Below are 19,962 nucleotides of genomic sequence, written 5' to 3'. Positions count from 1 at the left end.
AAGGGTACAAATTAAAAGGCAGTAAAAGTATTTCTTTAAATGCACTTATCAAATTGCCTTCCTCTTGCACACAGTAATTGACTTTTTGCAGCAAAGACCCTTAGTGGCAGTTCAGAGTTTAAAGAAAAATATGCAGGAGATTTATTATAAATAATCTAAAACACTGTTAAAAGACATCATTAAAAATATCATGGAGGTACATTAAGATACATAGTGTACATATAAAAGTAGGAATGGTCAAAGAAGAAAACTGGGAGAATAGAGACGGAAGCTTTAAGATTTAAAGCAAGCAACTATTATTATTTGCAGGAAGATGGTTCCAAGCACATGCGTGCACAGTTCCTGCAACAATTTGCATGGAATCAGCCCCAAATGTAATGACATTACATGCCTGAAAATGGGTCTGACTGTCTTCCTGCTAACATTGTGTATACTGCTGACATCAGGATTTTAAGGGCAGGAGCCAAGCCTGTCCCCTGCTTCCAGGATCTACTACAACAGTAACACTTTGAGCAGATTATTTTGGTTTTTAAGTGATGCCTAGTATTTGATTGCTGAACAAGGTGGGCTTGATTTTGGAGGGTACTGAACACTGTTGGTACTCATGGACAGGCACCGTCATCTGTTAAAAATCAGATCATACTTAGAAAGCAGTTTTGTTACACTATCACCTCACTTAAGGCAGCAGTTAATGAGAATGTCAATGAATGGAATAAACAGCATGATCATACTGCCTGCCCCAAAATACACTTAAAAGACAATTTTCCAACCTGAAGAGGCAGTCAGGTAGGGATTTACTCAGATTTTCTAGGAACTTTCAAGATACACAGTTGCTATTTGCGCTTTTGAAAACCTCCCCAAGGTCACTCAGTAACAAACTGATGGAGGATGATCACATTAAAGAGAAAGAACAGGGCAGAAGCAAGGCTTATGAAGGCTTTTAAATTGTCTGCTTCTTACACACAAACCTCTGAGCAGATTATATCTCAGTATAAATATTTATACATAGAACTTGAGTTCATTTTTGCTCATCTACTATGAGATTATGTTTTAAATAGATTCTATTTTAATTTTCTCTCTCTCCATTCTCAACCACCTGCTTACTATCTTTTCTGTTTTGACATTTCCCCACAAAGTATAACAACAGATGCTACATTATTTACTGAACCCAATCAATTATATTATAGAAAAATAAACAACAGTAGCTCATTAGAGCTCTTTTCTTTGTGCAAAGAGTGCGTCGCTCCCTAAAGTAACTAGTCTCCAAGGCTTCAACATAAAATGGCAATTTACAATGGATATCCTGTACCAGCAAACCAACTCAGAAAACAATGACGTGATGGATCACATTAAAAACTCTTGGACCTGAACAAGCAATTTCAGTTTGTTGATAAAAAGATGTTCAGCTCAATAGTCAGATTTTAAATATAAGAACTGAACACAAAGCCACTTCTGTAAGTAAACACTGTTGCAGAACAATTCAGTATAAGTAATCTGTATACTTGAAAATGGGGAGTGTTAGTAAACATTATTGTTAAAATCCCTTTTGTTCTACTAAGCAAACAGATCCTATTATTTTCATTGCTGCACTCTACAGTTAAACAGGGAAGCCCAGGTATATTTTGATAACATAGACTAGTTTTGCAACCTTTGTGTAAGAAAACCATTTCCAAAAGGCCAATGTATCAGGAAAGGTTCAGGAGCAGATATAATAAAGCAGAAGCAATTATTGTTTTCTATGCATGCAAAATTACTTAAAAAAACCAAACTCAAACCATTTTATTTAAATCTGACTATGAGCTGATTGCTCAAGAGTTTGTTACTGCTCCGTGCTACTGCGACTGATTTATGTTTGATTGCTATTAACATCACAGAATTCCATCTTACAATTATCCCTGACACAATTCTCACAGTTTAGTTTTATGCATTGCTCCTTCAGTAGTGTTTCAGCTTCCATTCTTGGCTTATGCTAACAACAGGAGCTAAATACGTCATCAGATACTGCAGGATTAGAAAGGAGAAGTGGACAGCACCTTTCTCAAATCAGTGAATATTGCTGTTGGACTGAATTTAGCACTTCCTGGAAGAAACGAAAGGCTCCATGGTATTGTATGTTTAAAGGAGTGCCTTCAGAAACAAAGTTAGAAGTTCCCAAAGATTCCACCAGTTACAGAGCTCGTTTCCTGGATCTCCTATGAGCAGGCCTATCTAATATCTGGCTCTAGTTCAGACCCAGATGATGTAACTGTGACCCAGATGATGGAACGAAAAAGCTATTAACAGTGGATGAAATGATTTGGCTGCACTATGTTTTATATATATATGGTAAGAAATTAACTTTTAAAAGTTAATTAATTTTAAAATTCACATAAAAGTTATACTTTGAATGAAAGTCGCAATGTCCATAAGGTTCATGAACCCAAAAAGTTGCCAGAGAAGGTAAAACATCCTACCTCACGTTCTTCCTCCTGTTCTTTCCGAATTTGTTCCAAGCGAAACTGCTCTGCCATTTCTCTCTCTTGTGCTTCCCTCTAAGAAACAAACAGCAATCAGACATGTATTACCTCACCTTCCACAGCTGTGTTTAATGATGAGCATTAGCCAAATAAAAGCAAAGAAACTCAACCTTTCTGTAGAAATTGATTATCAGAGATAAGTCATTCCTTTCCCGACTTCTATTTTTGTGTGGCCAGGACTGCTTTAGTGGGATGATGTAGTCAAGTCTACTCCTAGTGACTGTATCCAGTGCCATTTTATAACCACTAAGGGCAATAATGGCTCCTACAGCAACCATATCATCTCAAGAGCAGAACAGTTCTCTGCACCAGAGATACTTCATCAGCTGTGGAGAGATTCCCATTCTGACATTCACCCTTCACCCACCTTTGCTCTGTCAGCCTCCAGTGATATGCGGTATGCTTCATCCTGCTCTCTTTTCACATTTTCTCTGGCTTCACGTTCATCCTAAAGTTAAAAAAAAGAAAACAAAAAAATATCAGCAAACAGTAGACCAATATGATACATATTTATGTTCAGCAGCACTTTTTAATCCCAGGAACTTCAAATTACTTGACTGCTGCTAGGAGAAATGACTTCAGCGGTGGCACTGCTTTAAAAATGATGATTTGGATGAGGCCTTGGGTGACATGGTTTAGTGTGGGGTGTCCCTGCCCATGGCAGGGGGGTTGGAACTAGATGATCTCAAGGTCCTTTCCAACTCTAACTATTCTATGATTTACCTAAAGTTATATTTCAATTGTCATGTAACAGATCAGTGTGTCCAAGCCCTATCTTGAGGACCGGACCTGGTACCAAGACTCTTTGCTCTGCCATCTTTATCAGGGCTGTGGCTGTTGCAGCCCCCAGCCATGCCACTGGAGGGGTATGTGTGGGCTGGTCCTGGGGAGGGTTTCACTCCTGCAGCTGACAATTTGGATGGTCTTGTAATAGGGAAGGACAGACTGTGGATTAGAGGATGAGGCTGGATTTTAATTTGCTCTCCACTCAGACTAACAGCGAGTAACAGCTTGTCCTGTGAGAGAAGACCTGCTTTCAGGTCCTGGTAAAAAAGCCCTCAGGAGGACCCATCCAGGGTTGTGACTGTCAAACATCATCCAGAGGCTTCAATTCAAAGTGCTGAATATTACACAATAATGGGAAAGCAGCAAGTCCTGCTCTGAAGCATCTCAAATGGACAGATGCAGGCAGACAAGAAACATGAGGTCAGTGTGCCAACTTCAAGCCAGCAAACTTAGCAAAGTATCATCTTAATGATCGCAGCACAAAGAAATAAAGGTTTACTAAAACTACATGAATTACAAAGTGAGGTGTCATCCACACAGTGGAGGATCAAGAAGTGGATAACCCTGAAAGCTGGAATAACTGCACTGGGGTGATGTCTGATAAAGCAAAGTATACAATCAATAGCTTCATACTCCATCTCTGGAGCCAGAGACAGCGGCTGCTGCCCTATGCTTACTCCTCTTACATCTTATAATCCTCCCAGAGTCCTGCAGAGGCTGCACTGGTCCCTGTAAAAAATCAATAAGATTTAGTAGCTGTGAGATTGCTGGTGAGCTCAGCACATTCACCTGTAGTACCAGTAACCGTTCACCAGTAACACAGCACTTGCACTGGGGTAATCTATACCCTGGATTTCATAGAAATTAAAGTCTATTACCTACTACTTCTTAAAGAATTATATTAATTTCACCATTCATTTGCAAGGTTTATTCCACATAAAGGAATCATAATGTAAAAAGGACAATAACCACCGAGTAACTCATTCCCCTTCTTGGCTTCTCTAGACCTTGATAAGCTTTATGTGCTATGCTCATGGAATATCTTCAACAATTAACTCAAACCTTATAGCTGAAACTACCCTACAGTAATATTCCATTTCTGAGAAGGGGGTTTTTAATAATAAACAGCTCCAATTTTTACGCTATCAAAAGTATGAGGAAAGCCTCTTGAATTCACAAAGGTTTTCCCAACTCTTCTCATAGATGGAATGTAACAGGTAAAGAAAAAAGTTTTGTACTATCTATACTGGGACTTTCCACAAGCATACCATAAATTTATCTTAGAATGCTGAGAACCAAAACTATCTTCCCAAATCAGCTTTCTAAAGGAAAATGACTTCAGGTAATCTGTGAGAGGATGTAAAAAACATTAAGAATTATTTCAAAGAGAACCTATTTAATTTTTGCATCTTCATATATCACACCTAATTTCATACACTGAATTTCAAAGGTCACACAAGTCCAGTTAATGCCCAAAAGAAAACTCAAACATCAGATGCAACTACTCCAACTACAGGCTGTTTCCTTCATCATAACACATAATTTAGTTGACAAAAAAGAACCTCAAATCAACAATCAAAAAGTAAAAATTAAAAAGTTATAAAAATTGTTAAAACTGACTCAGTGTATATATACATTAATCAGAGTTGTAAGAAATTGAACATTGGCTTTTATTTTACATTTTACTGTTTAGAAGTTATTAGAAGTTATCCATGATGAGCACAGGATCCATTTACCTACAGAGAGCTTCACTAAAGAATTTCTGAAATAGATTTAAATGATATAATCTAGATGATGACTGCAAAAAACACTGACGCTATCGATTCTCCAACTAGAATCAAAACATGAATTCCAAGCATTTTAAAAAAAGAAAACATTATTTCCTCCCTATTCATCACAGTTATCATCATTCTAAAAGTGGATTATGAAAAAGACGTCAGGAATGCAAGGAATTACGACGCATGACTGGTCCTCATGGAAATATATAAGCCACATCTAAACGTAAATGACTGTGCCACCGAGCTCTACAATGCATTGAAACATTTACTGAAACTGACTTTAAAACCAAATCTGGAATCCAGATTTCTTTAGGTAAGAAGCAGATGTAATCTTATGAAATGTCTCTTTGAACCTACTTCTGTATTTTGTTAATACTGGTCACACTCGACAGGAACCACCTCTATGTAACATTGTCTGGTTCATTTACAGCTTGGACAAATTTTAAACATTAGATAAAAGCAGTTCTCCTTTTTGGAATGCAGTTTGTTATTTTTGTCATCTCTTCCTCTAGAGAAACCATACAAAGTATGAAGATGACTCGAGTTCACCAGAAAGTAACATAAGAAAATTCGTAATAGTGACAGGAAGAGTAGAAGAAAATATTCTGCACAGAATCTTTCAATGCACTAACAAAAAACACATGAAGAAAAATAAAACTGCCACACCACTAATAATTACTTTCAAAAATGTCGTGTTACCCATCCACAAAATTGGAGGTAGCTGAAATCATTCCTGTTGAACCCTACATAAACTGCAGCATCTACTGACCATCACTAAATGCACCTCCACAATACTTTAGCAACAAAGGCAAATTTGCCATCTTCCTTCTTCAAGCAACCAAGGTGTAAGCAGACAATGACTTATCCCAGGTCACCTTAAAAGTCTTCATTAGAAATGGGGGTTACACAGCAGGGACTGAAGGTGGGTGTGAATATAAACCATCCACCTCCCATAGGGCTTGGGCAGGAGATGAGGAGGTAACTCTCCTTTGCTCCTTAAAGGGAAAAAGTCACTGATCTCTGTTTTCCCATTTTGACGATACAACAATCAGGAGGACACACTGATTCAACAGAAAGTTTATAGTTAAAAATAACCACATTTATTCACAGAATATATTCTTCAGCTTTGAATTTACTTTGCTTTCCTGCATACTGCAGATGCAAAGTCACAACAAAAGTAGAAAACATTTATATTCACGAGATAATTACAATGGACCAGATAAAACCTTGAGTAATATTCAGAGCTACAAGACTAAGAAAAGCTAACAGAGAAGGTTAGGAAGAAATTTAGAACAGCTATCTCCAATAATTATTGCCTAAACCATTAGTTAAAGTTACCCCTGAAACACCTAATAGCAGGTGTTTTCAGATGCAAGATGACGCAAAAGAGGGATTCCTTACTGAATTTAGGACAGCAAAGCTCCCTTTTCCTGCAGGTTCCACAGAGAAAAAAACCAAATACACCATACACTTGGCTTTTTGGAGGGGATGTTTTGCTGGAAAAGTCAGCATTGGCCTTCATGGGCTATTTTTTATATATTGTTGTTGTTTCTGAAGGTAGGATTTAATGATGTAACGCCAGGAATCAGTTTTATACCTGATTTGTCTCAGGGAGACATGTTATATTTTATTCCCCATTGCCCTTTGGGATCTGTTTTACTATGAAGCAAAACCAGACTAGACAGAACTTGAGAAGATAACCATGAGCAGAAGACATTTCTCAGAGCATCACTGAGTAAATGGCTGTTACAAGAAAGAAAAAAACCCGGAGTGTATTTACAAATGCCTAATGCTTATCTGAACAACAGGTCATTCCACTGAGCCACTCCTGAAACTAAAATCTGTGAGTGCTTGAGGCTGTTCATGGGAGCATTAAAGAGAAACACCCCTTTGGCCAAACAAACCAGTGCAAGAAAGGCATTAATTTGACTCACTAAGATGACAGACTTGCACATTGTATAACTTAAACATACATGATGGGGAATACATGGAGGGAAAAAAGTGTACACAGAACGCGTTAGGCAGACGAGAACAATGAAGATGAAGCAAATGAATGTTTCTGCTGTGGCAGAACCACAAGTGGGGAGGAAAAACAACGCAGAACCACCAGAAGATCCTGCCTGTCTATATCTAAGGATGAAGGCCCAGGCCCAGATACTAGGTTTTGGGAATTACATCAAGTGACAAAAAAAACCCAACAACCCCAAAACTTTCTTTGAAGTTCTGCAGTGACTTTCCATGGGAAAAACCCAGCCAGTCCTGTTATAACTCTGGGCTATATCACAGGGAAAGCTGCTGTTTCTAAAAGAAACTAAGTGAATATTCAGTGATTGGAGCCATCAACATGCATACCCCAAAAGCCACATGAACGAAAGATGTTTTAATTTTATCTTTTTTTTAAATCTGTTGTTGCCTTGCATTTTATCATAGTTCAAACTATGCCATAAGCTCTTGAAGGCGGCAATCGTCCCTGCCGGTGTGTCAGCGCAGTGAAATGCTCAATGGGAAACTGATCGTTTGGGGTGCTATCATATTACAAATTCAAAATTGGAAAATTTAATCAAATAAATTTTGATTACTGTAGTTTAATTAGTTATAACTAGTAATAATTAGCAAACGTGCTAATTGGATTTTTGAGGGGTTAAATCACGTTCTTCGCTGGATGGCTGTCATCACCAGAATGCTTTTGTGCTTTGGGATTTAATGGATTTCATGTATTTATTCTCATAACCTCCTGTTGTGCAAACACTATACACCATGATACACATGACAGTGTTAGATGGAACACAGATTATCAAAGGTATTCAGATGCTTAATTTCTACTGATTTTAATGTGAGCTTCAGTGCCTAAGCAGAAATTGCAGGGGTCTCCTGCACAGCTGATGGAAGTGCTTAGGCCATCCTCTAACTGGAGAACACAACTGCAGGTTAAGGAGCAGAAAAAACCAACCTATTTGAAGAAGGAAAAGATGAGCAGACCATCAGTTATCCTCTTCAACTTCCTCTGCAGCTGTGAGATATAGCATAGAATCAAGTAGGCTGGAAAAGACCTTTAAGATCAAGTCCAACTGTTACCCCAGGACTGCCAAGTCCACCACTAAACCATGTCACAGAGGGCCTCATCTGTGTTGGAAGCTAAAACTGTTTAATTATAACATAAAAAATACCCCTAAGGAAATCCCTTACATTTGACAGCAGCAAGGCAGAAAGGGAGGAAGACATGGTGATAACAGGCTTTCATATGCAAAGTTATAAAAATAACACTTGGTCAGTAAAGCCCCATCTACCACAAGAGAGTGCTGGGATGGACACACAAGCATACTTTTACAAAGAGCAGGTGAAGAAGGTGAATTCATGTTGCCATTTTAGAGTTTTGGTTTTCTTTTACGCATTTTTTAACCCCCCATCCAGATACTGGTCAGGAAGGACCTACATTTTCCTCATGCTGCAGCAGGACCGGGGAAGAAGAGATATTACCTAAGATTAGAGAGCAATGACGGTGACTCTGCAGGTCTACATTTCTGTATAGGTTATCTTCAGTCAGAGTCTGCTTACAACAGTTTTTCCAGTTTAAAAATTAAGTCTCTCTCTTCCATGCTAAAGAACAGTGTGTCAGCAGACATAGCTTAAAGAGAATTGAAGGTTTTAATGGGTATCTGTAAAAATAAGAAGGCTTTTGAAGCAACTATGGGTATTAACGATTCCACCTTGAAGCCTGATCCGAGAGCAGGAGTGCTAGTGTTGCGTAAGAACAAAAATAAACATGACGAGAGACCTACTGTTACTGAAATGTGGACAAGTTGGACGGGCTGTGTAACAGTCAATGCTTCTACAGTAATACATGTTGACAGCAAAAATAAAAAGAATGCATTACTGAGACACCATCAAAAGAGCCCTGTCATTACATGGAAACTCCACCCTGTATAAGCTTGTCAAAAAGTGTTACTGTAATCCTTTGAGAAGCCTCCTCCTCAGGCAATGGAGAAAAAATGTTCAGGATCAGCCCAGAACAGGTGTGTTGTGCTGCAATGCCAGGATTTAATCACATATCCCGTCGCATTAATCTCACAAAGGAACTAACGCGGGTCTATATGGGCCCATCACGCCACGCTGAGATGATTATTTAACTACCCAATTACAGTAAGCAAGCTGACAGGGTGTTTAAAAATGGACATTCCAGGGCGTACTGTATTTTACAATTATTATTTGTTTTCTTAAGTCCAGCACCAGGCACTGACACTTAAGAGGAACTGATAATACATGCTCTTTTCAAAGCCAATCCCCGAAAAATCTCACTTCACACTTAGATCAACAGTGGCTGAGGCTGGCTGCCCCTGCTCCGAGATACCCTCTTTTGCTTACAGTAGAAACTCTGTAATGGCATTCATTTCCTTTTTGCAAAAATCCCCAATTCCCACAGTTTAAACAGTAGTTGGGGAATCAACATTTGTCGTGTGGGCTCCTCTGGCCCAATGACCCATGTGAGCAAACATGGTTAGGAAAATATGTCCATCAGATGTATGAAATCATTAGTGTAGCCTCAGAGTAATTCTACATACAGAGCCTGAGGTTGGACTTTAGACCCTACACCTGACTGCACTGACTAAGGTGGAATTGTATCCTGGCCAACTGGCCTTACTGCTGTGGATGCCACCAAACCCACCATTTAGTTATCTAGTGGCCACTTTTCATAAGTGCCACATGAGCACAATGTCACATGTTGCTGATCATATTTCACTATTTGTGGCTTGTCACCACAGCAATCTGGCTACTCAGACCGTGAGACCTGCTTCAAGAAACCTGCTCTACTGAAGGTTGATGGGGTCCATCTGTCAGAGAAGGGGAAGATCATCATTGATCACAGGCTTGCCAAGCTGGTGAAGAGGGCTTTAAAGTGAAGTTGCTAATAAAAGAGAACCTCAATTCATCCCACTCCTACCAGTTTGATGTCAGAGAGGGACTGCAGGTCAGCAGGAGAGCCCCTGAAGAACAGCACGAAAGAACTCTTGTCACTCCAGCCAGGTTAGAAAAGGTAAAGCCCAAAGAGTTGTGGTCAATGGTTCAATATCCAAGAGGAGACCAGTGATGAGTGGCATTCCTCAGGGGTCAGTATTGGGACCAGCACTTTGTTGGTGACATGGACAGCAGGACTGAGTGTACCCTCAGCTAGCTTGCTGATGGCACCGAGATACGTGATGCAGTCAACATGCTGGAGGGAAGGGATGCCATCCAGAGGGACTTTAACAGGCTGGAGAGGTGGGCCCGTGCAAGCCTCATGAAATCCAACAAGGCCAAGTGCAAGGTCCTGCACTTGAGTCTGGGCAATCCCAAGCACAGATACAGGCTGGGCAGAGAATGGGTTGAGAGCAGCCCTGAGAAGAAGGACCTGGGGGGTAACACAGCTGACAGGCAGCAAGCAACAGGCCCAATGATTGTGATCAACCCAGAAACCTTGGAGGGCAGGGAAAAGAATAGGATGGCAGACTGATCTCAATTTAAGAAAGCTTGGGAGAGAAAATAAGTGCCAAAATTGCATACCACTGTACCTCAAAGCGTGTATGTTGGATTAGTATGAGTACATATATGCATCTCAATGTTTTTAAGGTATTTCTTTTGAGATTATATTGAACACAACATACACACCTAAAACTTAAATCCAAGTTCTAGTTAAATGATGGCAATTTAGCACTTGACGTCATATAGAAATATGCCCCAAATTTACGTGATTAAAATTTTATGAGACTACACCAGTGTATTTTACTCCTACATGGATACAAAGCACAGGATTTAGCCAAACTCACTATTACCATCAGCTGATGAAGTGACTCACTCCACTCAGGTGAGATATGTTGATGATGCTGTTCTGAGCACCTTGCCTACGCCTCAGTCAATGATCAGTGACAAGGCACTGACTGTAAAGCGATGCTTGAACATTACAGCCAACGTCATGGTAAGCACCTGTACCATTAGCTGCCAATGGTAATAGTCATCCTATACAGAAATAACCATCAGAGGGCACTGCAAAACATGTGCTAAACAGAATTATGCAGTAGCTGTGTTGGAAGCTTTCATGTGCATGCAAGTTAAAAATCCACAGTGGAGAAGTTCAGCTGCATAAACTGACTCATTAATGATTTCATGCTGTTATTTACAAGTGTTTCCAGCTCTATTTCTCTCTCACACACACTTCTGTTTACAACAAAGCTATATAGATGACTTCTCTTTTGAAAACACAAAAGAATTTTCTGCTTATCTTCTTGTGGTTTTATGATGACTTACTGTAGCTATTAAGAAAACAGTAACAGAAACCGGACTCTGCATCCTGCTTGCTATTGTAATATTTGGGGAAAATAACTGCACCGACTGCAATAAGATCCTAAAAAAGAAAAGGTGTTGATGTTCGAACACTTGAAGTTGTCAAGTACAAGCCTTGCAAGAAAGCTACATATTATGCAGCAAACCACAAAAAGACAATGTTTTTCTTACAGGCTGAAGCCCTCTATTGAATACAGACTGCTTGTCAAATACTCCCTTTTTTGAATAGTAACTTCATAAAGCAAGGTGATTTTTTGGTTTTAAACTTCCTGCTTCAATGGCAAAAGTATCTCAGATCACCTTTTTGGTGTGCTTGTTACAAATGGAGTCAAGGTGTAAGTAAATATCCTATTTGTGTAGAGAACCCATCGTGTCTGGAAATCTGCCCTCAAAGTTTATGAAATTTTCCAATAGTTTTCTGAATGTCAAAATGTGTTAGAAAACACTCCTTTTGGAGACGAAATGTCACTGGTGCTCTCAGTGACAGAAAACCAAAAGGGAATGTGAGCAAAGACTTCAGAAGACTTGGACAAAGGTAGATTTTAGAGGAATGTATAAAAATTAGTTTTCCATTCTCCCTACACAGGTAGAACACTTGGAGTAAGAAGTCAGGAGATATCCATATCACCACTCTGGGGACACCTGTTACTGGACTGTCACTGCTCTTGGCCAACCCACAAAGGACTGACAGCAGCTCAGGATGCAGAAGGCAGTTCCTGGTTCTGCAATCATGGCCTCAAGGCTACTGAGTCTTCTCTTTCTTTAAGCTTTGTTTCCTTTCCACCCAGACGTTCCTCAGTTGCAAACTCACTTGGTTTTATCCTCTTAGACATGTTCTTCCACTATCTCACCTGTTCCCACCTTCTTGTCTCCTAACTACTGATGTCCTCTGCTCTGGACAACTGTTCTGGTCTCCTGTTCCTCCCTTTGTTCCAATCCTATCACTTCTGCTTCTAGTTCCTTCTCCTTCCCCTCATTTGCTCTTATCTCCCTGCCTTTACATGCTTTGCTTTTCTTCTGTTTTCTTCCTTTCTATGAGCTTTTCTAGTTTTCACTTCCGAACCTTTCCTGGAAATAATCTGTGATGGAAATTTTACCTTCTTGCTAAAGCATTAAACCACCCTCCATAACTAACATATTCCTGTTAAAATGCAATAAAAAATTCAATTATATTGTGCCTTGGATTTTTGTTGTAATCCTCATAATAAAATTTGTGTTCAGTACTAACAAAATTGAAATCAATTTCTTTACCAATGAATTACAGGTAGCATAAATAAAGAAGAGAAAATGAACTATAGTGCATATACCCTGCCTTCATATTATTATAACTATAATCAGTAAATCTCATACTAATGAGATACAAGGTTTAAATGTGAAGAACGTGTTTAATGAATTATTGTCAATCAATGTCTACATAACAGGATAAGAAAAATCTTGAATGGCAACACATCTATTATTTTAAATTCCTAAGTACTTCATTACTTCAAAATGTCACTCGCAATTTATAAAGTAACAGATAAACATCTTTCAACTGTATACCTCACTGTGTCTGCTCCTGTGTAATTGAAACACTGGTTTTGAACAGTCTTGTCATCATGTACCCATTCTGGATTGTTCTGAACGGTGATTCAGTACTGGCACAGTGTTGGTGAAGGTTGCTTTTCAATCCCCTTCTACACGTATACACTTAGGATATATCATAGAATCATAGAATCATAGAATAGTTAGGGTTGGAAAGGACCTTAAGATCATCTAGTTCCAACCCCCCTGCCATGGGCAGGGACACCCCACACTAAACCATGTCACCCAAGGCCTCATCCAACCTGGCCTTGAACACCGCCAAGGATGGAGCATTCACAACCTCCCTGGGCAACCCATTCCAGTGCCTCACCACTCTCTCAGTAAAGAATTTCTTCCTTAGATCCAATCGAAACTTCCCCTGTTTAAGTTTGAACCCATTACCCCTTGTCCTGTCACTACAGTCCCTGATGAAGAGTCCCTCCCCAGCATCCTTTCAATCTGGTTTTGTTTCTACCTATGACTTGGAGCTGGTCACTGGGGAAAAAAATCTGATTGTTGTTTCCTTCTATGAGCGTATTAAGCTCTGTAATACCACTGTAAATGTAAACTCATGACTAATATTCAGAAAAAGGAAAAAAACTAAAAATGACAAGACCAACAAGGAGGGTATTTTTGAGGTCCTCTAAATGAATACACAAAGGAGACTTGACATGGTTAATTTCTGATGATGGAAGAGACACTAAAACATATAATACCCAAATTCACTGGCTAAAGAAACATCTGGTTAATTCTGCACCCCCAGTGATTCTTGGAAGCCAGTAGGTATCTGCAGTAACTTTCAATGCTCACCTCATCCTTTATGTCTTCCTGCTGCTGGGCACTGAAGATCTCCATTGCAGCAATCAGCCTCATCATTAGCTCATCCACTGTTGTGTTACCTAGCAACAAGGAAAGATAGCTGAACTTCATACCATTAAAGTTATTAAACAAAAAAGGAGTCAGTTTAGAATTAATCCATAAAAAACAGCCAGATTAAAAAGAAAAAAAAAAGACAGAGTAGAAAATGCAAATGTCTTAGCAGAATGCTTTTAGTTTGCCTTTTTATTGAAAACTCAAAACAGTTTTTACAAACAAACATTGATAATGTTGATCACAGGCTAAATTTTTAGGTGGTTCAAATCTGAGCAACTGCTTTTGTGCTTGCATGGAATAACTTCAGTTTTGCTTTTAATCCCTAACATTGAAGGAAAGTAATGTATCTGGGGTTCCATGACATGGAGTTGATTTTTCAGTTTTAGAATGATCAAGGAGGCTGAAGCAATTGCTTAGCCAGGTAAGAAAAGGTAGGATGTTGGCAGCAGCATTCAAGTGGATTGGTTTAAAGAAAACAAACCAGGATACAGGGATTGACTGGATTTGTGCCCACGCATTTTTATTCAGGTATAACTAGCAGTAAAATTTCAAATATTATAATATATTCTTTTCAGTGTATTTACTTCTTGCAAAGCTAATACTAGCAGAAAAGTAAGTATCTGTGTATACATATCCAGAAATACAGCACATGCATAGGAAAACAGATATCGCCTCACATTTTTTCTACCAGCGTGTCTCCAGTCTTCAGTAAGACTGAAAGATTAATTTCCTACCAAGATGCATTCAGCCTTTGGTTTCTCTTCCTGAACTGAAAACTAGACTACCCATTAGAGCCATTTGTCACAGTAGTTAAAAGACCTTGAGAAATGGTCAAAAAGTATAAACTCAACATCTGCCAGCCTAAACACTCTTCGGACCTTAGCAGGACAATACCAGCAAGAGCTAGATTTATATTGGTGATGCTGGTCAATATTTTAAAAGGAATAAACTAACCAAAAGCCACAGTACCACTAAAGAAAACCAAAACTGTCCCCACAGTTTCCAACCGCAGGAAAAAAGTAAAAATGGAAAGCAAACCTAGTCTGCATTTCAATAAACATCACTGGGACTTAAGTTTCTGTATCGCTGTATCTCTTCTGTAAACATGCCTTCTCACCCAGCCCTGAAAGGCCTCATTGTTCCCACTTCTAGCATTTGCTACCTTAGCAGAAAATGTTATCCCGCACGCTACAACATGCATGACTTCAGAGACAACCATTCATCTGAGGGCATATTGTTAAAAGATATGCCAATTCATGGGAAAACAACAAGCACACTTTGATTTTTGTTAAAGGATAGATTTAAGTACGGCTGCAATAGATGATCACTTTAGTTCAAAAGATTGCAGAAAGGCTGATGAATCATTAAAACTTAATGACTGCAATGAAATAATTTGGATTATTTTATAATATAAAGCTGCACTGTATTATGATTTTAAATCACCAAGTTGCTAAAACAGTTAAATAACTTAAGCCAGTAAGTACCACTGGCTTCAGTGGGATAACACAGGTGCCGAACTATGCTGCAGTTATAAAAACAAGACAATCTATATATAAGATTGTTTGTATGAAATAAGTTTTATAAGTGACAGAAGTACCATGAATTAATGCACAGATTTTGTCCCACTAAGGAGACAAAATCCATGCAAAATTAGCAATTTTATGCATAGAAAGGAGCACTGCAGATTCCTCAAGAAAAATTATTAATTCCACATGCAGAAAGAAACAGTGATGCTCTGTGCAAAAGGCAGTATTTCCTGAGGCCGAATTTCCTCAGGAATATAAGGAGATTAGAATAAAGGTTGCTAGATATAAGCAATAAATAAATGCGGACACAGTGTCATGAAGGCAAACTTGTGGAGAAAGCAGAAGAAATAAGAAGCAGCCATTCTTTGATGTATTCTAATTTGAAGAGTTACTGAGAACAGCAGTCAAAGGGCACCACTCCACTTCTAAGTCATCTTGCTGTCACAAAGAAATCAGAGGAATGGTTATGCCAGAAAGAACTGCTCATCTAAGCCAGAAAGATTCATTCATGTGAGATAATATTAGTAACTTAAATTCTGATTTGATCTGTGGTCTCCACACTGCAGGCAGGTCTGCAGTGTAGAAAAAAAGCAACTCATGTTCAAATATTAGCCCACTACATGCAGGAGTCCACATATCAACAAGGAATTACATGCAAAGAACTAAATGCATTCTGGCACTACATAAAAAGTGCAGCCAAAATCTTTTGGATATCAGGGATGTATCTGGATATAAATTTGGAACACTAAATATAGTTCCTCATTTAGGAAATTTGGCTTCTAATTTAAAAAGATGAAAACCAAACTATGATTCTTCTACAGTCATGGCAACTTCAGTCTCTAATACCCTGTTAATGAATGCATTTATGAATAGTAGCTATTTATGTCATGGCAACTGAAAGTTTGTTTTGTGCAACAAATTCATATTCTGAACATCTTAAGTAAGAAAAGGTTATCAAAGATCTTCAGTTTCAGTACTCACATAAATACTTTTAATAATAAGTATAAAGAACTGTACCTTGTATTACATTCAATACTTCATTAGATGATCGTTTCCCCATAATAATAAGGAAAAGTGGAAACTGGTCTGTCTTCTGAGTCCGAATTGTTTGGGCTACAACACTCCCGAAGTGTCTAGTGCACATCGTCAGAAACCTATGGGGGGGGGAGGTTAACATTGTAGAGGGTGAAGAGTGTTTAAATAAATAATTATGCAAAATTCAACAGTTTAACTGTTACCTCACTGTTCAACATCTAGGCTTCCGCATTCAGTTCTAGAGCTCCTTATCCCTTCTTATGATTGTGAGAATATTTACAAATACGATAGACCTGGGTTGTCTAAATGAAAACAGTTAATAACCAGTTGAGATAGTGATTTTATCTGATGGAGAATTCCATTTCCTGTGAAACTGTTCTGCAGCCTAGAATTCAAAACTAACTCCTCCTATAAAATCATGCTTAACCAATCGTTAAAACTTCTACAGAGAAACTAAGTAGAGCCATAATCTAGTAAACATGGCAAAGTATAAAGATAGTATCATTTCATATGAAAGCAAAATAACAAAAGAGCAAGAAATTGTTTTTATCAGTCATAGAATTAAAATGTGGTACTTCAGAACTGTATTTTCTTTTGTACTAGTGCCCTGCCAGTGACATACTTAGCAGTGTGGTCTAAAAAACAATAATTCTAAGCTTTTGACCAAAAAAAGCTGTTGGATATTAGCATACAGAAGTCTAGCATTAGTATTCTTAACACGATCTTGAATAAATGAAAAAACTGATAAAGCTTTTCTCTTCCATTAGAGGACTGTTTGAAATTAGCATTTCTTTCAAGAGAAAAGGGTAGCTTATGATATGTTTTCAGATCTGATGGTAAAAAGTAAATGTCATAATAATAATGAATTATGAAAGACCAAATGCAAATATAGAATGCTTTAATAAGATCCAATTTAATAAAGTCTGTAAAAATAATGGACTTTTAATAACACGGGTCACAAAAGGCAAAAATAGTGGAAATTCTGAGGACTAACCACTGGTAGGCTTATTAATTCTTAATTATGTTCATGAAAGGCAACTTAAATCGTGTGTTTTCTTATGCCTTATGATAATATTTTAGGTAACAACTACTCTGAAATGTATGCTGTAACTGAAGAGCAAAGTCCTGTTGTCACATGCATTAGAAGCCAAATCTATTTGGAAAGACAAACTACATTAAAATGTCAAGTACTCCAAATAATTTCTTCTCAAAGATACTGAAAAGATTCAAAATTGTAATTATTTTCCTTAATCAATACATATTGTATCTAATAAAATTGCTACAAAAATTGATAAACCTGATGAGTACAACATAGGGCTTGTTCAAGGCACCAGAAGTATAAAAAAAACCCCCCCTCCTCAGAGACAATTTGTAGTGTAACTATGGCCACAGTTGGATGGAAGGCCATGAACAGTGGTAGCCAGAGAGCATTTCAAAGCCATAAATGTTACTGGCAAACACTCTTCCTTGCCTCCTTGATTCTGTCCAGTGCAATTCAGAACAATTACACTCAAAGACAACATCAAAACCATCAAATACAGTCTGCTAGATCAGAAATAGCTATGTAGAGAAATACCATCTGGTAAAGATAAAATGTCCACAAAGTCTGGATATATAAACTCTTAAACTAAATAACAATTGTTGACGTTTGCTGTTCAAGGAGGGAATACGTAAGTGAAACCTTGGCCTCACAGAAGTCAGTGGTGATCTTCCACTGCAAAATGACTTACGTGAGTTCAAAGTTTCACTCCTGGAGGTAATAAATATTGTGGACAATTGAACTGAATTCCTGAAATGTGTGTGTCAAAACTGTTTAACTGTCTTCAATGCACCACAGAAGAACAGCACTCGGGTTGTTTTGGGAAAACAAAATATTGTTATAACTCAGCCTCAAAATACACTTCTACAGGTATGAGCTTTGTATGTCGAGAATTCGGAATGAAGCAGGTATTTCAGTATGTTCAAAGATTTCCCAAATATGTTTTTTTCCAGGAGATGAATTTTTATATGTTGAAATTCTGGCTGACTACATAGAACCTAACAGATTATGATACCTTTGAGTTCTCTATAATCAAGGCTGGGAACAGGTTTCAGCTCCCTGGCTACAGAACATGGCACGCCGTGCCAAGCTGTTGTAAGTGTACACATACTTTCCTGGTTGAGTAACAGCAAAACAGATGCCAGATGCCAACATCTTCCATCATGGTGGTTTTTTTATTTCTTGGGGCCACTTCTTACAGCCACTGGTGCCATCTGCCCATCTCCTTCAAATAACCTCTTTTCCTCTGCTGCTGTCACAAACTGCTCAGCTCTCTCACTAGTTACAAGAGCAGCTCATGTCAATTCTGACCCGAATGCCACAGATTTGCCACTGCTGCCATAAGGCAGCTTTTGTCTTGGGGGAGGAATGAGAAAAAACCCTTCTCCTCAGCAGTTCCAAGTTTGAATAATGAATGTCTAGATTACAGCACTGGCAGTTGCAATGAGGATGTTTGTGGGGGATGAATGACCAACGGTTATCAATGCACATCTTCAGAGCAGAGAGAATACACATGAAAAACTCTTCTCACTAACACGATCCATCAAAATAGATCCTGCCCTTCGGAACCAAGCAAGACTCCACTTGTCCGTTGAACTAAAATGCAGTAAAAGCCAACAAGAATATTAAGGTAGTCAAACAATGGACAAAGAGATAGCAGCAGCAATCTCCAGAGTCTACACCATATAACTCCTATTCACCAGTGACAACTCACATGCTTTTCACCAGGTCAGTGGTAAGTGCTCAGCAATTACTTGTAACACGTCTCTTCTTTTCATTTTATTAGATGGGTAGGAACTGAATTTTCATTCATGATCCCCATTCAGTTTTTTCTCATACCTTTTAATAGATTTTGCAACTACTTAACTGATTTTGCTTCCCCCTCCCACCTTTTCTGCATTTACTGATTCTGTATTTGAAGACTTCCTTACTTTCTTCCACATTCATATGCAGAAAAAGAACCCCCAAAACCAAAAAAACCTTCCTCTGTGCTAATATTGACTGTCAGAAGTACGCAAGTAGGACCAAAACGATTTGGTGCAACAACAAGTATCTTACTCTGTTCATCACTAACAAGGGATGTTTTTTTACTTTCATCTGAATAGAAGTGTGCCAGATCTTTCAGTGGCATCTCCAGCGCTGCCAAGAGAACTGCCTGTGGAGTGCATCAAAGAGCCAGATGTCCCTCTGGGGAGAACTGTTTTCTACAACATGCTGGATTACTGTGATCTCCAACCAAAAGTGGAAATAGAGGAACACTGCCAGAAAGGGAGGGCAAATGGCACCCTACCACTCCTTTTAGTTTGAAATTACAAGAATATTCAAGGAGGGAGAAGTATGAGAACGGCGAAAAAGCATTTTATGAAGGAAAAATCCATTAATAAAAGTAATCTCAGAAGTTAAAGAATAAAGTTCATCAAGAAAAGTAACAGTTTTGGCAGGCAGCATCATTTCCTTACTTCTTTCATGATTCCCTAAGCAACAAAGAGCAGCAATTATTAAAGCTACAGAATAAACATGAGAACTGACCATGG

The 19,962-nt window shown here is 38.5% G+C and overlaps 1 protein-coding gene across 2 annotated transcripts in view; it reads right to left on the bottom strand.

Annotated features, from left to right (window-relative positions):
* The window catches only part of FAF1 (Fas associated factor 1), a 170,652-nt gene that overhangs the window by 17,233 nt on the left and 133,457 nt on the right, over nucleotides 1-19,962 (bottom strand). For both annotated transcript variants that reach the window (XM_080622796.1, XM_080622797.1), the window contains exons 14-17: nucleotides 16,372-16,508; nucleotides 13,766-13,854; nucleotides 2,884-2,964; nucleotides 2,454-2,531 (exon numbers count right to left, since the gene is read on the bottom strand). In XM_080622796.1, the coding sequence (XP_080478922.1) occupies nucleotides 2,454-2,531; nucleotides 2,884-2,964; nucleotides 13,766-13,854; nucleotides 16,372-16,508 (385 nt within the window). The remainder of the gene's footprint in view (nucleotides 1-2,453; nucleotides 2,532-2,883; nucleotides 2,965-13,765; nucleotides 13,855-16,371; nucleotides 16,509-19,962) is intronic.

Source organism: Psittacula echo (genome assembly GCF_963264785.1).
Source record: "Psittacula echo genome assembly, chromosome: 7".
Lineage (NCBI taxonomy): Eukaryota > Metazoa > Chordata > Aves > Psittaciformes > Psittacidae > Psittacula > Psittacula echo.
The sequence above is the reverse complement of the archived record's forward strand: the minus strand, read 5'-3'. Positions and strand labels throughout refer to the sequence as shown.